The sequence below is a fragment of the Poecilia reticulata genome, linkage group LG1 (assembly GCF_000633615.1).
Source record: "Poecilia reticulata strain Guanapo linkage group LG1, Guppy_female_1.0+MT, whole genome shotgun sequence".
NCBI lineage: Eukaryota > Metazoa > Chordata > Actinopteri > Cyprinodontiformes > Poeciliidae > Poecilia > Poecilia reticulata.
The window spans coordinates 22,710,783-22,738,485 of NC_024331.1; the positions used below are offsets into that span (position 1 = coordinate 22,710,783).

At 38.8% G+C, this 27,703-nt stretch overlaps 1 protein-coding gene across 5 annotated transcripts in view; it reads left to right on the forward strand.

The window, feature by feature from the left end:
- grin2bb (glutamate receptor, ionotropic, N-methyl D-aspartate 2B, genome duplicate b) overlaps positions 1–27,703 on the forward strand; it is a 130,827-nt gene that overhangs the window by 35,955 nt on the left and 67,169 nt on the right. For all 5 annotated transcript variants that reach the window (XM_008416156.2, XM_008416166.2, XM_008416111.2 and 2 more), the window contains exon 3: positions 5,507–6,196. In XM_008416156.2, coding sequence (XP_008414378.1) covers positions 5,507–6,196 — 690 coding nt within the window. The remainder of the gene's footprint in view (positions 1–5,506; positions 6,197–27,703) is intronic.

Here is a 27,703-nt window from a genome sequence, read left to right on the forward strand (position 1 = left end):
AGGTCCTGACCCGGAGGCAGGTCCTCTCTCGGAGACAGGTCCTGACTCGGAGGAACGTCCTGACTCGGAGGCAGGTCCTGTCTCAGAGTAAGGTCCTGATTCGGACCTTACTCTGCCTCCGAGACAGGACCTGTCTCGGAGGCAGGTCCTGATTCGGAGGCAGACCTGACCTCTGAGTGGACCAAACTGAGATGCCCAGAGGGTTCTTGCCTCTCTACTACATCTGTAGCGTCTGCACAACACGCAGCCTGTTTGATGCATCTCCATGCCTTCTGAAGAAAGTTTTCTTGGAGATTGATTTTCCTTGGTTGTGCCAGGTTCCTTCTAAAGCTCTGTACAACCTTGTAAATAACTATTGGGTTGTTGCTTTTTATCATCTTGAACAGCAATTCTCTAACTGCATCTTCATTGCCCCAGAGAAGTTGCAAGATGTCTCGGCAGAGYTTTCTTTCCATATCCTCAAAAAAGACAAAGTCTATGTCCTTTACTTCTTTCCAGATTTTTGGAGCAAGCTTTCTCTGGACAGGTTCGGTGTGCTTCATTTTGTAATGCCCATAGCTAGATCTGTTACTAGACTTATAAATCAACCTCCAAAGAATATTTTCCACCATAACTCTCCTTTCGTCTTCGGTTCCTCGTCTGAAACCCATCCGGTTTGCGTCCCTCAAAAATTGTTCAGGGTCCATTGCTGCCTGAGTATAATCTTCACTCAGGCAGTTTTCATCTGCGTACAAGTCCTCATTAGGAAAAAAAGTCTTTCTGAACTTTCTTTTTGTGGACGTTAACATTTTCTTTTTAGGAACAGGATTCTCAAGGTGCTTTTTGAATTTTTCCACAATAAGTTGGTGTCCTTCTGGGTAATCAAGTAGTGCGATTAAATGCAGTCCACTGGCAAAGTGGAATGCATCTCTCGCAATACTCTGGAAAATCCTTTCTCCTAACTCTTCTGACACCTCAGAGAGTACGTCCACATTTAATTCTCCAGTTTTTCTCAAAAGCAAGATCAAAATTTTGCTATGTTGTTCCTCAAAGGTTTGTCTGACAAGATGCAGAGTTGGTCCATCTGCAGCCTTTTCAATCACTTCCCACAGAAGTTCACTGAGAAAGTTTCTCTTCTTGCAATCTGGGCTTCTTTGACCAGAATGAACTTTGTTGGACAATGTTTTTTTCACTTTTGTCCAAAAAGAGACCTTAGGCCTCACATCCATTTCCCTCTGTGGGCTTTCATCATTCATCTTTACTGAGCTGAGCTGAAACTTCCAAATGAATCTTGTGTTGACTTACTTGTTAACTGATTTGTTTTAACTGATCAGAGAATTAACTGATCAGTTGGTGATGTCATGGACTCTATGACATCACAAAATCATCATTAGAAGGGCCTCATGACACAGACATCATTTGAAGTCATGCTGATGACATCATTGTCAGCAGCATGGCAACTGTTGCTAGGGCTAATAATAGCACTCAGGGTCCTCAGTGAGCATGCGCTATGAAAAAAAAAATAGAATCTGTGGGCACTAAATGCATTATTCCCACAAGTCTGAACTGGCAGTGATCTGCGCAGCTTTGCTGGAACAGGGGGGGCCAGGGAACCATTGCTTTGGGTCAGGGAACCATTGCTTTGGGCCAATGGGTAGGGCACTCCACTGCCTTACCCAATTAAAAGAAAGGTCTGCTTTAGTATACTAAATTTTAACATACTTTAGCATACTTTGATTGATGTATGTAAACTGTACTATTTTGGAACAACTTTTTTTGTTCTTAGTATACGTTAGTAGTATTTAAATAGTATTAAATTACAACTTTTAGTATAATTTTGTATACTCAACTTACTTTTTTGGAACAACTTAAAGTTGTACTTAATATACTTTAAGTATACTTTTTTATGTAGTAATCAAGAGAAATATTCCAAAATATTCCATATTGAGTGTACTAATTCTATCATAGAATTATATTAAAAATATACTTTTAATATATTTTTAATATGCTACTAGTATATTAGTAATGTATATAAATTACACTTAATGTTCATTTTTGATTTACTGCTATTGGTAATAAAGTAAAATTTTAATTACTCATACTTTGTACATTACATGCATAATGTACAAAGTACATTATGCATGTACTTTCTCTGGCTTCTTCTTTCATCTTCATTTGCTTAGACTGCAAACATATGTTGAAGATAACAACATTGATGAACGAATTGTTCTAGGCTACAATTACATGGAAAGATTAATTACACAAGATGCCCAAGGTAATTCAAATATTTTGTTTTATTACCGACATTTTAAATTGTCCAATTTTACTCACAACTTTATGAACTTTACATAAATTATCAGTTTGCACATCAAAAGTGAACACATGAACATGAAAATTTAAGTGTGACAATAAAACATAAAAGTGAGGATCAACGATAGAACATTCCCGTTCACTGCACCACTGCAGAAACCTACAAAAAAGAACAATAGAGCAATTAAACAGAGAAAGCATTTGTATTTTAAAGAAGACAGAAAAATGGCAAATAAAAAATAATACTTACAATTTTAAGACATTTTGTACTCGCTGTGTATATGACATCATCAGAACTGATGATGATTGGGACCGGATGCCTGGGGTGGAAAAACATTTCTGGGTGTCTTCTTTGCCTGTTTATGTTAGAAATAGAAAAAATAGTCAGCAATGTCATAGAATCTGTTGATGTTGGCAATAACCATGAAGCTGTTTTAAGTGTGGACTTATGGAGACAAACTACCGTAAAATCTTTCCATCCATGATCTGAACACACTGATCATTGTCAGGGGGGCTGGTGGTGCCCATCTCCAGCAGCCATCAGATGAGAGGCAGGGCTCACTCTGGACAGGTCACCAGTTCATCACAGGGTCCTGAAAGCCAACAACAAATAAGATGTATGAAAGAGAAATGTTAGATTAACAAGGAAAAAAATTATTTCCAGTTATCTTTAAATCAAATCATGTTTATTAAGCTCTTGGTGTTGGTAACACAGCAGTTTTTGTTGTTGAAAATGTAGCTAGCGCCTCATTGAAAAAACAAACTTACACCATGAAAACAATGTGAAGGTTCATCCTCCTTCAAGCCCTCACTCCTGGTGGAGTCAGAGCTTCTTCTGAGACAGAAAACTATTTAGTTTCCTAACACCTGATTTCTCTGGCTTGTTCTTTCATCTTCATTTGCTTAGACTGCAAACATATGTTGAAGATAACAACATTGATGAACGAATTAGAACAACAACAACCTCACAATATCAAAGTCTCTGTCTTATGGAGCTTAATTAAAACTAGGTTAAGTTTATGGATTAAAGTATAAGTCGCAACAAACATCCTCCATGCAGTTATAACATGAAGCTGAATAATTCCTATTGTAATAATCATACAAGTCACAATAAAATTGATAAAATAATTATTTATAAAACCAACTTAAGTTATATATCTTTTCTACACTGTTTATAATTAAATTAAGATAATTAATAAGCAAACTTACCACCAGCTAGCAACACTTGGCAGCCTTCGTCCCCCCGAGCTCCTTTTGTGACACACATTTCATTTCCATCGGTTGTTGTCCCGTTGTGTTGTCGTCTAACTCGCATTAGGACGTCACCAGCTTGAATTTACCAAAATTAGTAACTATTGTCAAGGCCCTCTCTACTTTGAAGGCAATATTATGCGAGTAAAAATGACGAATTTGAACAGCGTCTGTTATCTTCCCTGCGTTCAAGTTTTTTCTTCCCTTTGTGGCGTTTTTTAAATAAATGAAAGTGTGCAATACCACCACCATCTGGTCTGGAGTATGAACTGGAGCTAATGCCGTTGATTATAAGGTTTTACATCTGAAAATGGATTGGGTACTTTCTTAAAAATTACATCATGATTATCATTTTTTATTGTATGCAATTTTAATAAATAATAAAAGATTTTAAGGCACTTAAAAATTCATACTTTTTAGGTACTTAAAAAGTATGCCTACATATTACATTAAACACACTTTAAAGGTGCCTAAAAGACATACTTCTGCTGTCACTGCAAAATAGTAGAGCTGCACAATATATTGAGTGGTTGTATTCAGCATTCCTGAGTCAATATATTATAGAAGTGCCATGTTTGATCTCTAACTGTCATTAATTTCTTATTTGTTGCAAGCTCCTTGAATAAGGAGTCACAAACTAAAACACTCCCACCATCATATTTCACAGCTTCTTTCTTCGCTCAGAACAAAAAAAGAAATCCCTTATTCTGCATCAAAACCTAAATATGATTTAACTGTGCAAAGAAATAATATTTTTGTATTGCACTGGATTTATGTAAGTCTTGAAGTCATTTTGTATTTCTGTGCTTTGCAGGCTACAGAACCTGCAACACCACAATATAAATTAGTCGTAATGAGAGTTTTTGCCTTTTTTTTTTAAAACTTGTATGTGTTTTTTTTTTATTTTAACTTCCCTGGACAGTCACAACATGAATGCGTGTTGGTCTTACTCATAGCTACTAGCTAAAACCTATTTTAATGTCAAACTAAAAATGGAAGAGTCAACAGTTTTCTAGGGGCAGAAAAGCAGTGAAAGTAATGTGGAAGTGGGAGAGAAGAAGGAGCAAGAAAAAAACGAGTGAGAATCTCAGCGCAGCTCTGTTGGAGTGTCTAATGGTCACTTAGCCCGGCAACGAGTTCATGGCGCTTTGAGGCTGTCAATCTGTCAAAACGCACCCAGTACTACCCCGACTCTATCAAAACTGACTCACACATTCGGCCCACAATGGATTTAGTGTTGCTGGTTGATGCACTGTGAAAGGAAGTCCCTCTCACTCTGTAGTTTGATACTGAGCTATAAGAGTCAGTTGTGTGTTTGACCCCAATATTAAGCTAAGACAAAATACACAGTTAAAATATTCTAATTTTTGAAAAAAATATTTTGATCTTTTATGTTTCATTTTGTTTTTGATTGTTTATAGTTTAAGTTTTTGTGGCTTTATATAAGAGAAAAAACATACACTTGAAAAGTAAGGTGTAATTTTCAGGTATTTTGTTTTGTAATTTTTGTTCCTAATCTGCTAATGTAGCTTAACCTGAACCACCACTGTCCCCTGTATTGATTGCACCAGCTAAAGCTTCCCACCAAATCTCCAACAGTGGATGGACAGTATTATATTTCACTCGCAGTGTTTACTTTCAAATTACCATGTTTCACTGTGTTACTGATTGTATCTTGGTCCCATACAAGAGCAAAACCTTTCACTTTGTGATACTTCTCTTCAGACGTCAGCTTTTGAAGGGAACCGTTTATCCAAAATTCACATTTTTTTGTCCTTCCGTTTGGCTATCTACTGCTTGTAAAAACAGCTCAAGCACTTTATGGACAATAAGTTAATGTTTTTTGGTGTTTGGAAAATTAGCCGTTTCAAAAACCTCAAAAAGGTCCAGTTGCTAATTGATTGTTTTCCCTGCATCGAGAAAAAGTTTCCCAGATCTTAACTGTGTCTCTCTTCTATCCGTACAGGGACGGCATTTACAATTCTCCACGATGCTTGTCAGCCTCCACCATTCTCCCTCCCATCTTCAGGACAAGTGTTTGGTGTCTCCCTCCTCAACTCGGCACTCTCCTCCTCCTTCGGACCAGTCGTGCCATCGCTCTCAACGCCAGCCACGGCTCACCCTGCCCTTTCTCTCCTTGTCCTCATCTCTGCTCCTACTCTCCATACTCCTGTTGCCCATCTGCGAACCCCGGAGAGTTGGGGGGCCAGGAACAGGGCCTGGAGGTTCCCCAGGTGGACAAGGAGGTCAGAGAGGAGGCGGAAACCAGAGGGGCGCTGTTATCCCTCCTCATTACTCTCCGGGTTCGCCAGCACTTCCTCCTAACGCCCCCAAACTGATCAGCTCGCTCAGCATTGCCGTCATCCTGGTGGGCAATTCCAGTGAAGTAACCCTTGGTGCAGGACTTGAGAAAGAGGACTTCCTCCACATCCCTTATCCCCCTAAAGTTGAGGTGGTCACCATGAACGAGACGGACCCAAAGAGCATCATTAACCGGATCTGTGCGCAGATGATGAGGAACTCTCTACAAGGCGTAGTGTTTGGTGACGACACGGACCAGGAGGCCATCGCTCAGATCCTGGACTTCATCTCTGCTCAGACACACATTCCCATCCTGGGGATCCGAGGGGGGTCCTCCATGGTCATGGCTGCCAAGGTAAGAAGCCGAGCAATTTTATGTGGAGTTCATTTACAAAGAGAATAATTCCTGCTCGTGTAAATCTAATGATTCTCAACAATCTGTGGCATCCTGTCAGCTTCAGCAGTTTGAACAGGTAGATCAGCCCAAATGGTCCGTTTTAGATCGAGGAGGTAGGCCTGCCCTCCGCCATTGGCCCTTCATTCCTTTGCAGCCTTTTGACAGATCGATTTTTTTTTTCCCTGTTAATTGACGTCACACTGAGCCTCCAGACAATGGCTAGACTCAACCTTTAAAGGACTCACAGTGTGAAGCTAACAAGTCCAAAAACATCTCTGTGGGACTGTAGTCTGGTCTGAAGGTGTAAAACATTCAACAGAGCAGGAAAGAAAAAAACAAAACAAATATCAAGCAGGAAGCACAATGAGAAAAGTATAATGCCACTATAAACTATAAAAATGAACATAAAAGAATGAAAGTGGCTGATTGAAACTGACTTTAGTGTTGAAGTCAGCTGTACGCAGCATGAGCCAGTCTGATAACCTCACTAAAAATACCCTGATTTTACGGTCTCATGTATTCACCCACAAATTTCAAGCAAAAGAATTTTGATCGGGGTCTTATTGACTTTAACTAAAGCAAAAATGACTTCTCCTACTAATGCTGAAATATCATATCATATTGATACAGTTTTAATAATCTGAACTAACAGAGCCTTTTTTAATGCCTGTTGACTTGCAGCGTGGCGGGGGAGGGGCATTTAAACCGTAGAAGAAGTAAAGAAGAAAATGTTGAGATTTTGAAACCACTGTCTGCACTCGCTGATTTATTTATGCTTAGTGGTTCCACTCTCTCTTTTGGTGTGAAATGTTTCCTCAACAGAGAGGCACTTATTGAGGTTTTCTTTTTGTTTCTATAACTGCAGTTAACCATGTATTATTTATACCCTTGGTAGGTTTAGGTTTTAATCTTACCAACATGTTTCTTCTGATTAGAAGTAATATTAATATTCCCCAGCCAGGATCCTCACTTGAATCTGATAGAGGATATGTGGAATGAGCTGAAGATTAGGGGGATTCTTTCACAGACTATTTATGAGAGTGTCAATAAAGATCGACCTTTTTTATGCAAATAAAAATCTAAATTATTGAAATCTTTCAATGGCATGATGTGTTTATGCTAATATTATATTTTGGAAATTTTCCAAACATTATGCTGCCGGTCATTGAGAAGCAGGTCCTATTTACTGGTAGCTTGACAGAGGGATATTTAAGGAGTTATTTTTTATAACCATTAATATGCTACAATTAGTTTTCATCTGCAGACTTTATCATCAAAGTTCTTTCAAAGTACATTTCACTTCAGTTTCAACCATGTAAGTTTATTTTTTAACCAATGTATCAATGTGGGTCGTGGCTAATCGAGTTTGCAAGCTTACATGTGGCTAATTGAATGTACTGATAATTAGGTAATAAGTTGTGAGCCCAAGAGAATGCCAGTTGTTTTTTTATTTCCAAACAGGTGGTTATGCAATGTCACTACAGTACATATGCAACGCCTCTGAATTACACCATTTCTTTGGCTTTTTTTCCCCCAAAATAATTCATCCGGCTGCAACTTTGACCTCCAAATTACTCATACTTGTTCAGTTTTCTTGCAATTGTACCGTCATGAACGTTAACATTTTGCATTCTAATTAAGGACTGTGTCATATGAGAAGGAACTCTTAGAGCGTTTTTATGTCTTAGTGTTTCTGAACACATTTCACAATGTGACTTTGTTGTGAACTTTCTAGTACATCCTCTGGAGTAGATTGGCATCACTCTTACATGTGAATAATCCTTCTGAATGCAGCATAACTTGACTCTGAATTGTCTTATTGCTTGTCTAAGGTCATTGCTGATGTCTTCCCTAGCTGACATTGGGGTAAGACACACTTGTATATTCCAGACCTGGAAGCTGTCAAAACCTTGTGCTTCTTAAGAGGTAGTAACACTTGATCCATTGCCGAACAGCCGACTGTCTAGTTTTTCTTCCCTATGGCAGTAAAATATCCGATCTAAATATAGATCGGATTGAAGGTGGTTTTGCTAAATTTTGTGGTCTCTCTTCATAGATCTAGTCTGAAACTGTTTTTTATGCTGCTGCTTGTCTTAGAACGTTCCTACAAAATAGATTGTTGATCTCAATGAGTCCTTTCCTAGTTATAGGTTAATAAATAAGTAAATATAATGCAATAATAAACTGCAATATTTGTGTTTCATGAAATGTAAAGCCTTATGCGGGTGGGATTATGTAAAATTGACTTTTCACAACCTTATATTAAGTTATGATGTTACTCTTTCATTGAAAACTGCTTGCATATTGCATATTGCTTTAATTGCTCCCACAAAGTGCTGCCAATTTCCACAAAGTTATATTTAATATATACAGCATTTTTTTTTAATACTTGAAGGTAATGGCATATTTGATTGTGTTATAAAGTACATAAAACCACCCAAATGAATCTGGTTTAAATTGAGTTCTCATAGAACATTTTAATCAAGGACTACATTAACTTGAATTAGCAACAGAACTGAGTCCAGTTGTGCCCAGTTTTTCTCCAGAAAAGCAGAACCAATCAGGAGACCTCGCCGTGTTTTTCTTCTAATAAAAAGCTGTTGCATAATAAACAAAAAGCGGCAAACAAGAAGACAGCGGTGTCAAAGATGAGGAACAAGGCAGATAAAGAGGAGAAGGAGGGGGGAGATTTTAAAATAACGCAATTATTTACTCAACATATAATTACCGCATTTGCAGCCGACAGCGTGACAGAGGCCACAAACGGAAAGAGACAGAGGTGAACATGTGGATGATGCTTAACAGCGCGCCTGAGGGCAACAGGAAACAATGTTTGTGCATCTATGACTGAAAACTGCTTTAAACATCATCAGATGCTTAACACATTTTTCCAGTGATTACCATTCACTTGGCCTTTTTCTTCTGAAGCCTTTATTCTCGCTGCGCTACACATGTTCGCTGTCAGTCACACGCTCACGCGCAGAGCGAGGGGGTGAGAGCGGTGGATATTGTTCGCATGGCAACCACCTGCTTATATATTTCTCCTTACACACTGTACAAAAGCAGGCAGGAGGGCGAGATGGCTATTTTTTTAGGCAGACAAAAGAGGTGGCAAAAGAGAAAATGTCGCGGTCATAAAGGGGCAAGTACTTGAATAGATGAACGGGGAGATTAAAGCTAAATAACATGAGTGGGAAAAACAGGAAGAAAAGCATCAATAATAGGATGGTGATAAAGTGAGGAGGGAATTGACTGGAGAATTGCCTCTTACTGCTGCCAAGTAGCAATTCTTTTTTTTCTTTTAGAAATGTTGCTCATGATTCTGTTATTTGTAGTTTGACTCACACATCCCATGAATATAATCCAGAACCCTGCTACGATGCTGAAAAATCCCCCCCAAAAAAACAAAAAATTGACCTTCTTTCTCAATATCTTTCTGCAAAAAACAGGATACTGACAAAGTGAAACAAATTTATTGTTTTATTGCTTAGCTTTCTTCACTAAACTGGTGCAGTTGTTAAACAACAGTTGTAATATTACTCAAATAATACCAGAATAAAGACAAAATATACTATATATATATAAACAATTTTTTCTCATAGTTTTATGACTAATACATTTTATGACAATATTCCGCTAATATTGTGCCTTTATTTTTCTGATGTTCACATTGTTATCATGATATTATGAGTTTATTGTCCCAATTAAAAGTCTTGTGCTAGTATAATACTAATATAAATGTTTTTGTAACAAAATTTAAAGCCATGCTTTCCTCTTCTTTACTTACTTTGTGCTGAACTTTCACATAAAAATCCCAGCAAAATTATTTTCAGTTTTGGGTTCTTAACCTGAGTTTTTTTAACGTGAATAAATGTAAGGATTTTTTAAATACTTTTACAGGACACTGCATACAGAGTGTGAGTAGAGCAGTTTTTCATAAGCCTTGGATGTCGCAGACTTCAGGAATAAAGGACGTGACGGTATAGAAAAGTGCCGTGCTGACGTCCCAGCTGTGTGTCTGTGTCAGAACATGAGCCCCGTTGACCTTACACGTCTCAGCAAAGAGGAAGTAATTTTTGTCAATTAACCTCTTGTCTGCACCCCAAGCTAGGCTGTGCAGGCATGGATTGGCATCTGCTTTTATTGCGCACCAGTCTTAATGCGTTCCTGGCCAATTTATGACATAATGTGCACCCTGAAGAACGGAAGAGGAGCTGGTGATTTAGACCCGCATACGCGTTTTCTGTTATGCTCTTCATTTGCTGGTGATGGCAGTATTAGTATTATTCCTCATTCCTATCAGTTCATTTCTTTGCTTTTGTTGTTTGGTAAAATGACGCACAGTTTGGAAGCCACGTTGAACTTCAATTAAACCCACCATCATCCCTCGTGCTCATTGCAGACGACCCGATTTGTGACTGTATTCTGGCTTCCAGGAGCTCATTGTAATAAAGCCGTGCTACATCCAGGTTGGTCCATTATCCACCAAGCGATTTGCACGCTTCCGTTTAGCCATTAATTCACACTGTGCCATGCGTCGGTATTGGGGATAATAGGACGTCGTAGTTGGCCCCTGCCTGCACTCAACTATGGCTCCGGAGACTAATGAGGCCCTTCAGATCTTTTGTTGGGACATAAGCTGTGTGTGTCTGTGCAGGAATACGGACACGTACAGTGTGCTGGTATAGAAAGATAATAGCCTCTTTGCCTGCGTTTGGGGAGATTAGCAGCAGTTGTTTTCAGTGCAAACAAGGTGCACAGGGGCGCTCTGCTTACCCGGTGTCATCAGTCATAAATGGTACGCTCTTATTTTTCTTTTCGGATTTGAGTGCTCAGTTTAATACTGTCCAACATTCTTTTAAGCACCATAGTAAAAAAAAAAAAGATATATATGTTCTAGGTTATATAGCACCTGTTTCAGACAAAATATACAAAGTTCTTCAAAATGAAGCACTGTTCTGTTTCAACATGTTTTTTAACATCCACACATTTCAGTGCACTTTATTGGCTTTTTACAAAATGTACCAACACAAAGATACCTAAGTGAAAGGAAAATCCAGCTACAGCTGTAGAAGTGAAAGAAGATGAACTCAAAACACCTTGCTTTTACAGAGGAGTGGCCAAAAGACATTCACACCATCCACATGATGAAGCATGATGGTGGCAGCATCATGCTGTGGGGATGCGTTTCCTCGCCTGCAACAGGGAGACTGACCAGAGTTAATGGAAAGACGGATGGAGCTCCACGCAAGGGAATCTTGAAAGAAAAAATTTTAGGTTCTCCTAAGAACATATTCATGTGTTAGTGTCCTAGTCAAAGTCTAGCCATCTATCCAATTCATGATCTTTGGCAAGACTGTTAAAATTGTTAACAATAGGTCTCCGTCCAACCTGATGTGTTTTATGTGCACTCCACACATTTTAGATTTCTTTGAATCAAATAGTTATGTATCATTTTGTTTTCGTTTCCCAACAATCCTGAACTTTTTATTGGACTGTCGCCTAAAATCTCAATGAATTGCATTGAATTTTGTGGTTGTAATCAAAAAGATGAAAAAAAAAAAAAAACTTCTAGGGAGAAGTAGTCCCTGTACAATCAGTAAACATTGCAGAAATCATGAAAACAAACAGGCTGAGTGTCATGAAGCCTCCCGTATCCTAAAGCCTCTTCTTCTGCTTACGGTTCTTTATTTTTGGATTTCATGTCGGTCTGTCTCGGTTGAAAAACTGTCTATATCAGGTGGTCAGTAATAAAACTCATAGATGAATGGGCTGCTGTGTTTTGGCTCGCTCGTGGTGGGATTTCTCCAGCAAAGAGAAAGATAAAATACTGTGTGTAAGAGCAGCAAGCCGCCATTGTATCCCAGATGAAAAAAAGCCCTCCTCTCCTGTGCACACACAGCTCGCCCTGTCACTGAAAACTGATTCACTGCTCTTTGATTGATCACCGCAATTATACACCCTCTCTATCTTGAAATAGGCATCCTTTTGTTTGTGTGTGTGCTTGTGTGTGTGTGTGTGTGTGTGCACTCTTGTTAGACAGATGTGATCTGGGAAGTAAATTATCTCGCAGACCTGCTTGGCTACTTGAGCTCGACATACATCAGGCCAACTGTACAGCGATAAGTAGCTCCTTGTCAATCTGCAGCATCTGATGATGGTTTGAGCCAAGGGTCACCACAGTTTCTCCTCCGTATTGTTCTCATTTCCAACTTGGGGCTTTTGTAAGCATCCTTCCTTATTACTCCAAGGTCTGTTATGCAAGTTGATTGACTGTACAAAATTAGATAATAAGCTATATTTGATTCCAGGTCCACTGGACTTGAGAGCAACTATTGAATGCACATTAGCGTATAGAAAGTAATGAAGAAAATGTTACTTTTTTCTTTTTCCCTCTGTAACAAAAAAAATAATCAGAAAAACATGTAAATTTGAAACATGAACATGGAAGGAGAGAGTAAATAGACACCGATTTTGAGGCTGTCTCATTTGAGTTTAAGTACAAGCTTTGACTAGGCCATTATCTCATTAAAATGCTTTGATTTAAACACCAGTTCTCGGCCCAAAGCATCGGTATCCTGCATGATTAATGTGTTCTCGCTCCAACAGTTATATTAATATTTTGATGCTCTCTAGATATCTTTAAAAGCTCATTTGATTCAGGCGTTTTAAACACATAAAACACATCAGAAACCGGGAAAGGTTTGGCTACCCCAATCTAACTAAACCAACTAATCCTTTAAACGATTCTCCCACCTCAGCTGTGGATTTCCAGAGCTCTTAAAATTTTGATTAGATTTGAGTTAAAACAGGTTTCTTGGCTGATTGTCTGACGGTCTTCCAACGATGACGGAACAGAGCTCCACAAGGTGTGCAAAACTTGGGATATTGTTTTATAGTCTAAACTTACTTTAAAACCTTCTTCCTCATCTTTCTGCAGTGTTCCTTATTTTTCAAGATATTTCTGGTCACTAATGTTCACTTTTCTTTCAGATAACATGATATCTGAAAGACACATGATAACGTGTATCATTTTCATTCCTTCACATTTATCTGCGACTTTGACTTGATCTATCACCAAGCATGCCAAAACTAATTAACATATAAGGTTAAACTTAAGGTTGGATATTTTGTGATGATGATAAAGGTAACAATAAGAACTATTTATTACTTCTTTTTTATGCAACTGTGTGGTTGTGACTGCATGGCACAAACACAAACCTATTACAGTACACACTTTTTTTGGGAAACCAGTCACATGTAGAGGTGTAACTTGTATCACTAAGCTGCACACAGTCACTGCATTTAATCATATTTTCTATTTTATTGATATTTATTGACAATAAACAGGCAGTGAAACAAACCCAGTAAAACGTAACATTCCTGACAATAAAGACACATTTTGGGGGATTTCAAACATTTATTGTGACAACAGCAGAGATGAAGCTGCAGTGTCTGTCGCTGTCCTCGCTGTGGTTAAGCTAATCTCATCCTGTTAGAGCTTTAAACACACTTCCTTTCGCTCACAATCACTCTGTCTTCATGAGACACCTTGGCAGACTTCATTTGATTGATGTTCTTATTTTGCTACCTTTAACCCTTAAAAGCCCCTAACAGATGGAGCTTGCGATGGGATATAAATCTCCTCAGAAATAATCCTATTTACCATCCCTGTGGTCTTGGAGAGCCAGACGAAGGTGCTCTACGAGGACAGGAGTATTTGACTCAGAAAGGTAAAATCTAAGGAGCTTTGAGATCCGAATCGATCCGAGGAAAACATTTGGAACCGAACTGCTCTTTTGTCCCATTTTATTGCTTTAAATTTCCAGCATCTTCCATTTAGTGCATTTTTCCAGGCATTTGAAAGCATTAATAAGAGTCAAATATAGTGCAAGTGACTTATGCGATGTGTTTCACCTCTCATTTGTTTCTGTTTTTCAAACCAAACTTTTTACTGAACTAGTCTCTTCAACCTTCTAAAATCTTCTCAGAGTCTTCTTTCTCAAATTATGAATTAATCTTATGTTTGAGAGTACCTCAGAAGTCCTTTTTATATCGGCTCTCCTTTACAGACCAGGAGCCATGATACTTAGATGGATGTGAAGAAGCTCAATAAAGATTATGAAACCTCTGAAATGCATTAACCTTCTCCAGGCACCTCCATTAAACAAAGAATAGTTACAAGACTCACACTAAGTTTATAGGATAAGTTCTGTGACACTTAAAATTAAAAATCAAATCGATAAATTTAAGATTATTGTATTGCTTTTGTTCAACTTGCTTGGACAAATTTAAAATGAAGACCTACATCTGAGTGTTAGATTGAGCTTAATTTACCTATTCTATTAATTAATTACAAATCTTGAAATTAATTTGTTTAAAAGTTTTTATCTTGATTTGTCAATCTCAATTAAATACTTTATTCGAGTCCCATCACAAGTTTCCTTAATGTGGCACCAGAGTGTTTGCAGATCCTGAACATGCCACTCTGATAAACTGTTACTTCTTGAGCTTATTGCTTCTGATGCCAAAATAAAATCAGTGCATCACCAAGTCTCAGTCTATAAATATATTGTCTGGAAATTATATTTTCTTGTGACTCAGTTGATTATTGCAGCAGCCAAGAATGTAATTAAAAAAAAAAAAAATGTTGATCTAGTTCCATCAAGCTGACTAATTTATGTGCATACATGTATAAAATTCATGCAAATGATTAGCAGTTAAATGAAACATTTACCAGGCAGTAATTGTTCAGGGAGTCTGCTAATTGAAAAAATAAATACAAGATGTAGAAAAGACATTTCATTTTAAAAAGTCAAGAAAAAGAAAGTCAGATTTAGCATTTTTAGAAATAAATTTGTTCCCTCTTCTTAATTGCAGGTTTTAAGACTTACTTAGAGATGATAGTGGCTCAGGGGTTTGTCCTGTAACCAGTGGGTTGCCGGTTCAAACTCCTGCTCTGTCTGTCCCTCTCAATCATTGTTTCTTTAGGCAAGACACTTCTCCTGCTCTGTCTGATGGTGGGTAAAGGCCCTAGTGGCACCAATTGACTTGGCTTGAACTGTCAGCCTGCCTCAGGGCAGCACTGGCTACAATGTAGCTCACCACCACCAGTGTGTTAAAGGGTGAATGACTGATTGTAGCTCTTTGGCATCCTCTTGAAAAAGCACAAAGCAAATTCAGACCATTTTACTGCCTTTTGAAAGGTTGCTAACTACAATGGGAAGTTTCTGCATCTCCATCACTACACCTGCTGCAGATAGGGAAACAGTCACTATTGCAATCACCGTACAAGAAGCATAAGAGCTAAACAACCAATCGGTTTTAGCTTTCACGTGAAATCTATGTGTGTTAATATGTTACTTAAGCTGCATCCTGAGAAAAAGACTTAATCTGTTAGCTTTCCAGATGTGTATGCAAATAAGCTGTGTGCTGTGTGCGTGTTTTCATGCACAGTAAAAGCAGGTTGTTCATTTCTACAGCTCAGTCTTGCTGCCACTGGTGTCTGGAGCCACCACAGTCTCACCACAGAAGTTGTGTGCTTGCTCAAAACATTTTGAGAACTTTCACATTTCATGCTGCATAATGCATTATTGATGCAATCCAGAAGATCTAGGATTGCTGCTAGGTCCTATAGAGACTGTGGATGTTCTAGCAGATTTTTTTTATTTTTTATGTTGCGATCTGCATTTGTTTATTTACTCGAGAATAAAGTGCTAGAAACAGGAGGAAATGGAAATTTATACCACAGTAATTATCATAAACTACAATAATAATATAATAATAAACGACAATTTTGCTAACTATGTAACTTTCAAGTCATTCATGCTGGGTATTTTAGTCTAGAGATTATATATTGATTTTAAGGCATTTTGCTGTTTACTCTTGAGTTTGGTTTAGGTAAAAAAAACCTACAAGTTTAGATTTAGCAACAGACCATAGCTGGGATGGACTAATCTCCCAGAAAAAAAACTAAACAAAACAAAAAACTGTTACCTCCTCACCTTGCTAAAACATTTTGTAATTTGATTACATTTTGTTGACAATTCACATCTCTTTATGCAATACATTTTTAAACTTAGCATATTGGTGTTGCTTTCATAAATTTTTTAGCAAGTGGGCCATTCATTGTGTCATTTTATTACTGTCTTATAAACAGGCACGTTATTTACTTTAGCCTTTTACAGCCAGCAAGCAGACAGACAACACAACCGTCTGACAAAATGCATGCAACAATAACAGCAGAGACTACCGCAATGCTAGGTAAAGTTTTATTGAGTTAATATTTCATGGAGGAGCGGTATCCTAGCAGCAGACCACCACGACTCACTTCACACTACCCCCAGGATTAGACGGAAAGCTTGCTGTACTGTTACACTCCCCACTTTCTCACACACACAAATTAAAGGAAGTCAGGTAGGGTTAAAGTGAAATACATTTTCTCTTTCCGTAACACCCTTTTCCTGTGTTGGTTTTGCCTTTTCTTTTCCTGTATTGGTTTCTTAAGCCAAACCCTAACTACAACTCAGGTACACCGTGTCCTGCGAGTTGACCGAGCCCTCGATCAGCTTCTTCCCTTCTTTATTTTTTTTTCCAGTTAATTTCGTAAATTTTAATTGTGTCCTTCAAATGAGCTGAAAAACTTCTCCTTTCCCTTTTCCCTCCCGCTTCCTCTTTTTACTTCCAACTCGCCTTTCTTTCCTTATAATGAGTTCGTTTTATCAGCCACCGCGCAGTGCGTGGACAGGATGAATAATTCTGGAGATCACAGGAGGCTTCTCTGCATTACACTCGGTTACAACAGGTTGTCAGGCGGCTTTGGGAGCCGCACTCCGCTTCTCCCTGCCAGCAGTAACTATCTTGCCTTTTTAACATTCCAATTCATGAGGCCTAATTAGCCTGTTAATCTTATTAAGGAAGCCAAAGATGGGATATGATTTAAACGGAAGTGGATTAGGTTTTTCATGACACCATACAATAGTGTGCCACTGCAGATTTCTTACCAGCTGATGAGTTTTAAATAATTTTTATTCATAATGTGGTGATAAATGTTATATTTACCTTGAACTTTATAAAAAGTTGAAATGCTGGAAACACAGTGTTGCTAATAGTACTTTAGACTTTTTTTTTTATTGACCTGAATGGCCCCTTTTTGTATCCTGACTCAAAATGCACTATCTAAAAGAAAATAAAAAAGAAGGGAAGATTTATGACTAGTTCTTAGAGTTGTCTTGAATTCTTAAAATTTCAAACTTAGTATTGGTACTGAAACATATCTTGAGACGCAATACCATTTTGAAAAGTCAGTTTTTTCTAATTTAGATTTGCTCTACGAAAAAATAGGCACATTTTCTGTGATTTATTTGAAGTCACATTTTACAGAAAAATCTGTATATATTCAGCAGTTGTTCATTTTTTGTGTGGTTCTGGTATTTTTACATGTTTGTTTTTTTTGGGTGATTAACAACAGCCCGCGGGATAGGATACAACTGGGTCAGACTTTTTCTGATTCCACAGTTTACTAATGTTTACCTGTTTTATTATTAGCCACACTAGCTGGACATTTAGTAGCCAAAAAAAAGCTGCATGCTTAGTAATATTTATTCTGTATTTTCAGAGCATTGCATGGTGCAGACTCTGCACCACATCCACTCCAGGGGAAACATCTCACTTAGAGCAATCATAGGGTTATGAGAAAGTAGTTGATTTTTGAACAGATAATGTTAGCTAATTTTATCCAGGAGGTTTACTGCGTGCGTCATTGTTGCAGATTCAAGATGTTTACTGATGTTTTACGAGTGCTGGTTATACATTGCATTTGTGTTTCCCTTAAAGATGGCACAGCTCTGATCCTTGAAATGTTATTGGCATTTTAAACTTCCAGCAGCGGCTTGTTGTTTTTTTTCTCAGTCATTAATGTTCAGGTGAAACTGCAGAGAGGTGCAGAGGTGGGAGTTTGTGTCTCTGTTACTGGGTGAATATGTGTGTCTGCTTGGGAAGATTAAAATGTCCCTGTTTGTAATGACTTAGATGCAAAAGAATATCTTTATAGATGTCACTTTTATAGCCATTTCTTGGAAATATTGATTAGTTTGAGATAAAATATCAATTATTTAGACAACCCGTAGTTCCTAGAAGTTAAAGATACTTCTCTGAATGTATGAAGTACAAATTATGCTGAGGTTATTGAGCATAAATCTTTTTGCAAGCCTGTTCTGCCTTCAATATGAACAGTGTCGGTTCCAGAACATGACACCAACTCCATTTCTCATTTTAAACAGCAGATGTTACAACAGACTAAATCTGCCTGAATCAAAAGAGACGTAGCAGAAGATGAATCCAGAGGAAGTCAAATTCTCATATATATAACCCTGGCTACGCAGTTTGCCCTAAGGGGTGTAACTTTTAAGTTATTTTAAGATATTGAAACATTTTGGGTCTAATTATTGCCCCTGGGGTCATTCTTAGCCATACATACAACTGTAAAAACAAAGTTGCCCGCTGCGCTTCCTGGTAGGGTCGAAACAATAAAAAATTACAACCTTGAACCTAAGACTGAGGAAATGAATCGACAGTTTTCAGTACCGACGCAACAACAGAATCAGGATCTTTTAAGGATCAGAGTTCTTTCTAGTTAGGAGCAAAACATACAATTAAATTACAATATGATAACATTTTAACATTCAAGATAAAACTTTATACAATCTATAATGTAAAAGATAACATTTAGCATAAATGTTGACATTCTTTGTGGAAATGTGTTCCTTTGATTCAGTCATCCAATTATTTATGTGTTTTATTATAACTGCTTACCTTTACTCTGCCACTGTGAGTTTTCATTTGTCTGTTAATTTGCTGTCGGTATAAAATATTTTTTTTGCTGCTGAGGGACAAATAAAAGCTCAACCTATAATAAGATAAATTGTGTTTCAAAACAAACATGGATCTGGAGCATACGAAGCAAACATTTTCACAGTGTAAACAAGGACCTGGTCTATACAAACACATTTGGCAGCAGTTCTGTACAATTTCTGTCCTTCTGGTAATTTTGCAAAAATATTCCCTGTAGTGACCACCAAGGAAGGTGGTGGTCACTACGTTGGTATGCTGGTTTGTGTCATTGTTTCATTGTTTGGAGGCCGACTGAGCAACCGGCTAATTAACATTTTTCTGTCTTAATTCGTACTGCAGCAGAACAAAGCATTATTGGAGCGGAGTGTTTCAGAACCTTGCAGCTGGGAAGCGAAGCTGTCAGGACTCGGGAGCTCAGTTTGACAGAACATCATTGATGCTGTTGCTGTCCATGAAGCATTAACACAATTAGCTTATGTTGTTTGTTTGATGCTTCGCTACTCCAGATACAGGAGCTATGCTTAGCATTTGAAGTTGTTCTGAAGTGCCTCTCATAGTGGTAGCATAGCTACCATGTGGCATCCCTTGACATTTCCTTTTTGTCCCATCTTTCTGCAAAGTTCCATCCATCCATTTTCTTTACACCCTTGTCCCTTAGTGGGGTCGGGAGGGTTGCTGGTGCCTATCTCCAGCTAACGTTCCAGGCGAGAGGCGGGGTCACCCTGGACAGGTCGCCAGTCTGTCGCAGGGCAACACAGAGACACACAACCATGCATACACACACACATTCATACCTAGGGACAATTTGGAGAGGCCAATTAACCTGACAGTCATGTTTTTGGACTGTAGGAGGAAGCCGGAGTACCCGGAGAAAACTCACGCATGCACAAGGAGAACATGCAAACTCCATGCAGAAAGACCGGGGCCGGGAATCGAACCCAGAACCTTCTTGCTGCAAGGCAACAGCTCTACCAACTGTGCCACTATGCAGCCCGGAAAAGTTCCTCTGAACAATATATATATTTTGTCCTGTTGGCTAAAGAGTGTTGCACATGTTGTCTTCTAGATGTACTCTCCATGGTAGCAGAGTTTAAAACCTCCAGCTGCAGCTTAAGGAGGGAAGGAGCCGAGTATCTTAGCACTGCTGCCAGAAGAAGTTCAACAATTTGGACAAATGTGGAATTGATTTTGTCGCAAAGTAGTGTTTTTGAGTAATTTTGTTTTCTATTTGCAATTATAAATCCTTATTTTGACCATCACACTTCCTGATGAGCGTCAGTTGCACCATGGCCAGAAAGATTTAATGCGTAATTTATAACTTTATTATGAAGCTACAAATTATCTCTTTCAATATATAGATTTGTTTTACATCAGAGTACAAGATACCTGGTGCGGTACATTACATTAGTAAAAAAACACAAAACAAACAAAGAAAAAGAAACAGAAAATATTGTGTTTTAATGTATGAATATTTCTAATGGTGTGTGTGTTTGTGTGTGTGTGTATGAGAGTGTATAAGCAATGATGGTGATCCTAATGACATTAAAAGTATGTGGAGCAGTTAGAAAACAACAGTCAAGTATTAATAATGACCATAATAATAATAATAAATCAGTCCTCTTAATGTGACATGACACCGTTTTAAAATTGCGGTTTGAAAGCAACAAGTGGTTTATGCAGCTGACTTGTTCTTGTTTCTGTAAAGAGCAGAAAAGAGAAAATATTCTGCCCTTGTAACCTGTTGCAAACCTGATCCTACCTCCATACTGAACCCTGAGTAAGTGAGCAGCTGCACAAGGCGACTATACTTTTTTTTTCTTTTTCTTTTTTTTTCACAGAACTTGTCATGATCACTGACTGACAAATAATTTGTTCCCACGACTTTTTTTAAAAAACAAGCAGTGATCAGCTTGAGTGATGGACTGCTGTTCTGCGTCTGGTGTTGTGTTCATGTGCCAGTCACAGTGGCCGCCTGGCTTGTTTAAAATCACAATATTAAGCTGTTGCCAGAAGGGCTGAACACATAAATGATAGATGCTTCAGCGTTGGCATGTTATCAGTGAGGCCATATTGAAAGAGGAGGTACACAACCCTGTCATCGTGTTGTTTTATTGCAACGCTGAAGAGGATAGCTAACATGTGCTTCACTGTCTAGGTGGTAGTAGTGCAGCAGCATACATTTCTCTATTCTGTGCATGGTAGTTTTTGTGCCGTAGCTTTAAAACATCTTTAAACTCTACACAAACTCTTGTGAACTGCAGTCAATATTCTCTGAAGCTGTGTGTGTTAGAAAGAGCTCCGCTGCCACTGTTTATGAAGCTGACCTTCATCACGGATGTGTTTGCAGTGGTTAGGGGAATTCAGAAAGATAAAAAGCCAGCAAGAGATAAAAGGCACAAAGATAAGAGCCGGTGGTGAGAAACCTCTCACACGATGTGGTGGTTTTCATGGCTTTGCATCAGGCTTGTGGAAGGCCTCTTAAACCCAGTAAGAAAGGGCTGACTTGTGGGTATTTAATCCCTAAAAGCCAGAAAAAGTTGAGTTTGTTCTAATTGCGGGGAGCAGGGGATTGCAGTCATTTACATTCATGAGCCAACCCTCGTTTATTGGGATCGAGATAAGCGCAGCCGCGGAGGATGCTGAAAAAGCAAGGTGGAAGTTTTGTTTCTGTATCAGTAAAAACACACAGTGTGTTTTTCTCTCAGCATGGCCTAATGTGTGTTGTCATATTTCAGTCAGTGTGAATAAAACACAAACTAAAAAGAAGAGTTTGTTCTTCACAAGTTGGAATGAAGGTTGGAAATTAATTTTTTTTTAATTTTTTATATCCATATCAAATTGTGGAGCCTTTTATTCATGATTCCTTCACACATCTATTCATTGTTACACCGCAATGTTTATCAGCTCAGAAATATTATGTTTCTAATAAAGTTCCTTCAAAGCAACTACTAAGGCTTGGTCAATGCCTCGTGCTGTTGCTACGTCTCCATTGTGAGAACAGTTGCATCATATATCCACAAAGAGCAGCAGCGGCAACCAGCAGCTGCTGGTTATTCATAAAACATCAGTCGAGCGGATCATGTCCCATGCAGATGGAAAACTTCATAAATGGCTCCGTCTTTGTGGGATCCCAGAATGTCTGGAGTAGAAATCAGAATAGTTCATGCTGATGTTCATTTATAAAATACATGTCAAGTGAACCATTTTATAAGTTTGTGATGTGCATGAAAAAATACAACCCCCTATTTATTTTTTATTTTTTACTTTAAAAAAAAACACACCAGAGGCGTCTAACTTGCTGATTTGCTCCCTGTTGGTTAGGAGGATATTCAGTTGTGTTTAGCTTGCTCCTATATTTGAAACTCTAATACAGGCAGATTTCATGCACTGTTTAAAATTAAACTACAGTGAATGTCGAGCACGTAAGCCAAAATTTCAGAGTTTACTACTTTGCTTGGCAACTCAGAGGTGTAGCAACAGAGTTTTGACTTGAACCCTCTTCGCCCCCTCAGTCTTTCAGAAATCACACAAAGATGACGAGAAGGCATCCTAGTCCCAGCTTGGAGTGATTTTTTATAAGCAGCCTTTACAGGCAGAGAAGGATTTAATTCTTTTCCAGCTGCTGTGTCAATTAGTGGACATTAATTCTAGTAGAATTAGAAGAGTTGTCACACTGTGTGAGAGAGCAGTCGCTGCGAAACAAGATTTTAGAAAGTAATATTTTAAAACATCGAGAGAGTCCATATTTGTCAAAAGACCGCAGGCATTTCTTGATCTGTCATGTTCCACATTTCTTGATCCGTCATGTTCCATCACAACTTGTCCTAAGATGTTCAGCCTCTCACTTGTTCTTTGACTAAATCCTAAACAGGTTTCTACATGTCGTAGCAAATAGAGCTTCTTTTATTTGGCTCTTACATTTCTGTGCTTCAGAATGAACTTTATTGGCCACAATTGTGTTTGACATCGGTTTCAATCACTCAGAGTACAGACATTCAGTCTAAATATATAAACTTTAGAGTTAAACATCTCGCTGATGAATTTTGGGGTTTTCATAATGTTTTCATGACTCAGTAGCTTTCACATGTGATGTGTTCATTGACTGGAGAAATTGCACTTTTTAAGTTCTGACCAGCTTGTCACAGGTCGGCACCAGTCAAAGTTTTTCTTTTATTACTTGCGGGTTTAGTTTTTTTTGGGTTTTTTTGTTCTTCTTGATCTCTTTATGTTGAGAATTAAAGCAACATATCATGTTTACCTTAGCAAATTGACCTGGTACACTTTACAATATTTAACCAGCAACTCCATAGTTTTATTTGTGTCACCAACTAAAACGGGTGTGGAATAAAACATTTCGATCACTGTTAACAGTTTTTTTTATTGTTGGTTTTTTTTTCAGTCAGACCTGACACAGTTTCAGAAGAGAGTACTAGATATGTGCTACATGCATTTATCTCCTCTGATGTGAGACAGTAGGCTGGATTAAATGCTCTTAAATCCTCTTGTAGCACAGAGTAAGTGCTGCAAAAATGTCAGAAAACATAACATTTATTTGAATATGCATCGGCCTGCAGGAACATGTCATGTGCAACGTGTACATGTCTCCTCCGCTGTGTGTGTGTGTGTGTGTTTGAGCGGTGGGGAGCGGGAACTAGTATCTGTTGGTGACAGCTGGCGAGCCCCTCCAGGAGCCGCCACTGACACATTCAGCTCTGTTGTCTTTATCTGCGATGAAAATGACACACAGTGAGTGGCACCATGACTGGCGCCTTCAGCTTGTCCTTTAATCAGCCTCGACCCTCGTTCTTAATTTCCATTCTGCTGAGCTCATGTCTCCTGCGCCACTGAAAGTCCTCATAATTTCTCGAAAACAAGGCGACTTCCATAATTTAGCTGGATCCTATTGCTCCTCTGTACGGCGCCATCAGACTGTCAGCTTGCAGAGAATTGGGTCTCCAAACTGTTTCTGATGCATCCAAACAGTGACAGAGGCAGAGCCATGCTGCACAATGAGTCTAACATGTAAAACCTCATGTGCTAAATAGCGGATTTGGACTTTTGGGACTGGTTTCTATTTATAGTTCAGAAGATTTGAAATGCAGCTACACGGAGGACCTGACATACGGTTTTTATTTCTTAGCCTTAGTTGATATCTTACCGCCCACAACTTTCTATAGAAAGCTCCAGGTATAAAGTCAGGTAAGCTTGTTGTAGGTGTGTAGCTCTCGCTGAGTCTGAGAATGGTAGATTGAAGGTAAGCAGGGACTTTGCTGCTGTTGGAGCCTGCAGAGTGTTATCGCACACAGCCCTGTTTATGCTACCCACACTGATGGGGAGCCGCAAACCCCAAAATGTTCAGAGTCAAGAGCCGCTCGCCTCCGACTTTCTCCTGCTTTTTTTTCCCGCACCCGTCTCTTTTTGCTTTCACCGTCTTTTTCCTCTATCTTCACGCTGCATCTTTCCCTCTAATCTTCTCCTCTGTCCCTATTTTTTCGTCTTCAGTTTTGGATCAAAGTAAGCCAGCACTAACTGGCAAGTACAGGCTCAAAGCTTACATTCCCACCCTTCAAAGGCAGTGCTTTGGTATTAGTCAAAGAAATTCAATGTTGCTTGCATTTTTGACCTACTGAGGAAAAAAGTTGAATGTTACAGATGCCGTTTATCCATTTCTCACTTTCTGCCACAGACTCATCATTAGTCAAAGACACTGCTAAGCCATTTATCTCTTTTTTTCTTAATTTACTTTACCAAGTCTGTTCAATAATTTCTCTTGCATTAAAACATCCTTTCTTTCATCTCTTACATGATCAGCTGACAATACAAACGAATAACTTCTAATATTATAAAAAAAAAAGGTTAAAGCTGACTTATGTAATGTAGCAAGCTAATAAAAGCTTGCTACATTACATTAGTAGCTTGCTACAAGCTAATAATTATCTATTAGGATGATTTTAAGCATCCATCCATCAGTCCATCCATTTTCTTACACCTTTGTCCCTCAGTGGGGTCGGGAGTGGTGCTGGTGCCCATCTCCAGCTAACGTTCCGGGCGAGAGGCGGGGTCACCCTGGACAGGTCGCCAGTCTGTCGCAGGGCAACACAGAGACAGACAGGACACACAACCATGCACACACACACTCACACCTAGGGGCAATTTGGAGAGACCAATTAACCTGACAGTCATGTTTTTGGACCGTGGGAGAATACTCCCACGGTGGGAGGACCGTGGAGGACCGTGGAGGACCGTGGGAGAAAACCCACGCATGCACAGGAAGAACATGCAAACTCCATGCAGAAAGACCGGGCCGGGAATCAAACCCAGAACCCAGAACTGCGCCACTGTGCAGCCCGTTTTGGTTTTAGTGATGTTTAATTCTCATGTTGGGCATTTGCACCATTGTTTTAGTTGTTTTCTGCTAAACACACCTATATTAACTGAAGTCAAAGACTGCCATTTGGTGCTAGCTCTGAGAAATAAGAGCTAGTTTTATGATGTAAGGAAAAAGAGAAAAGCGGTCAGCGTCATTTATTGTAAAATAGTTTGTTTTTTAAAATGTGAAAAACTTCTCTCTGAAGAATCCTCGTGGAGAGATGGACATTGTATTAGCATTTGACATTTGAAATAAATTGCCGGAGGTGCATTTCCTTTTCAACAACAGCACAAACATAAAAAAGCAGTAGGATACAAATCCAAAGTAGTAATTTACCAAAATCTAAAGTTTTCTGTGTCAGAGGAGAGCATGAGGTCTGGTAGTATATGACTACAACAAGGGCTGACATAAAGAAACTGTGATTTGAGTGACTTTTAACAGATTGTGTTGTGGATCTTGAATCATTTTCATCCAGTTCAGACTCCTTTTCTTTTTTTATATTCAATAAAAATAACTTTGACAGATACAGTTTACGCTGAAAGCAGTGTATCTCTATATGTCTCAGCCGGAGTTTGACTCTGAACATGTGTGAGTCATGATGGATGATAATTGCTAATTGCTGCTGCTGCTAGTCTGGAGGAACTGGAATCTTGGTTGGAGACTGCAGCTCCAAAGAGGAGCTTTGTGGAAATAGATGCTGCTTTGTAACGAGCAAGCGTTTAGGCACCCCAAAATGGCTGATTCAGGGATTTCTCAAAGATACATCAAGAATCAAAACTGCATTCCAGGTGTGGTTTTGATGAGGTAATAACATTATAACATGATGTAAAGTTTAAAAAAAGTTGATTTTATGTAATATATTTGCTATTTTTAAACGTTTCTTTGGTAAAATGATTAATTTCTAAAGCAAACTTGACTGTAAATGTCTAGTCTTCTTCCTCAAACTGCAGCTTTCACAGAGAGGAGCTTTGTTGTTTTCCCATGTATGGAGACTGGATCAACTGTTTGACTGACCAGTCCAGCTATTCATGCTTCCAGTCACAATTTAATTTCTTTGTGAATGCCAAATCTAGGTTTTTTGATGTGACTTGTGCTTTAGGACTTATAAGCTAAAATGCAATTTATATGTGAACTGTCCCTAGTAAAATCTTTATAGTCCATTCTCTGAAAGGATCTCCTCAATTATTTTGTTACGGATCCAACTTCTAATTTTCTTTTATGTGATTTTCTCAGGGTGCCATAAAAAGAAGCAATGTGCCTTAAAATACGTTCACAGGCAACTTACGAAACCACAAAATCTTAACTTTTAGGTTTTCCACGTCCTTTAAGAAGGGCACAGTGAGCTTAGTGAGTTTAAACGCTTAATAATTACCTCGGAAAAAAAAAATCTCGAAAAATTTCGCAGCCAGAAATCACGTCGCTAACTCTGACAGACCCAAGACAGGTTGAGTCTGATTTAATCCCAACTAGTGAGAAAGCAAAAGCTACCAGTAAAACTTCTAATATTAGTGAAATGATTTGTCTCATCCTTCTGGCAAAAAGTTATAATTAGTCTACAAACTTGAGTATTTCTTTTTTACTGAGCTGCTGCTGCTCCTGCTGCTGCTGACCTGAGTTTGTTCAGTGAGTAGACTTAACATGTGAGAGTGGCTATGCTCCAGTATCTGTGTGCATACAGTGCAGCCCGGTTTAAGTAGGTATTATTTCACACTAATGGCATCTTTAGCAAGGCCGTTTCTATGGCAACCGAGTTGCCAGGGAAACACTGCATGTCTCTTTGAGTTAGAAATGGCTTTCTGTATCCCTGACGTGCCTCTTTTCTGCGAGTCTCGCCTTCACTTCTTCTTTTCTTTTCTTTTTTTTTTGCTTCTCGCCCTCCTCCTTCCACGGCTTCTCCGTCTTTGACAGACCAGCTGCTGCCAGTCAGCAAGTCTTGCGCCGTGGAAGGAGACGCGCGGCGCAAACGCAAGGAAAGTGAGGAAGATGGCTTTGGCGTCAACGAAAAAAATGAAATGGGAGTGCTATAAGAAAGAACGGAAGGGTAAAATATTGAAATCGGAAGGAAATGATGAACGGCACTAAGGAAATAATGATAATGAGAAGCGGGAAAATTGAAAGAGGAGGGGAGGGCTACAAAGACACAGAGGGAGAAAGAAAGCTGATGAAAGAGACAGGGCGAAGTGATTGATATTTCCTCTGTGGCGCCATGTGTATGTAGAACTACGTTGCCACACTTAGCAGCC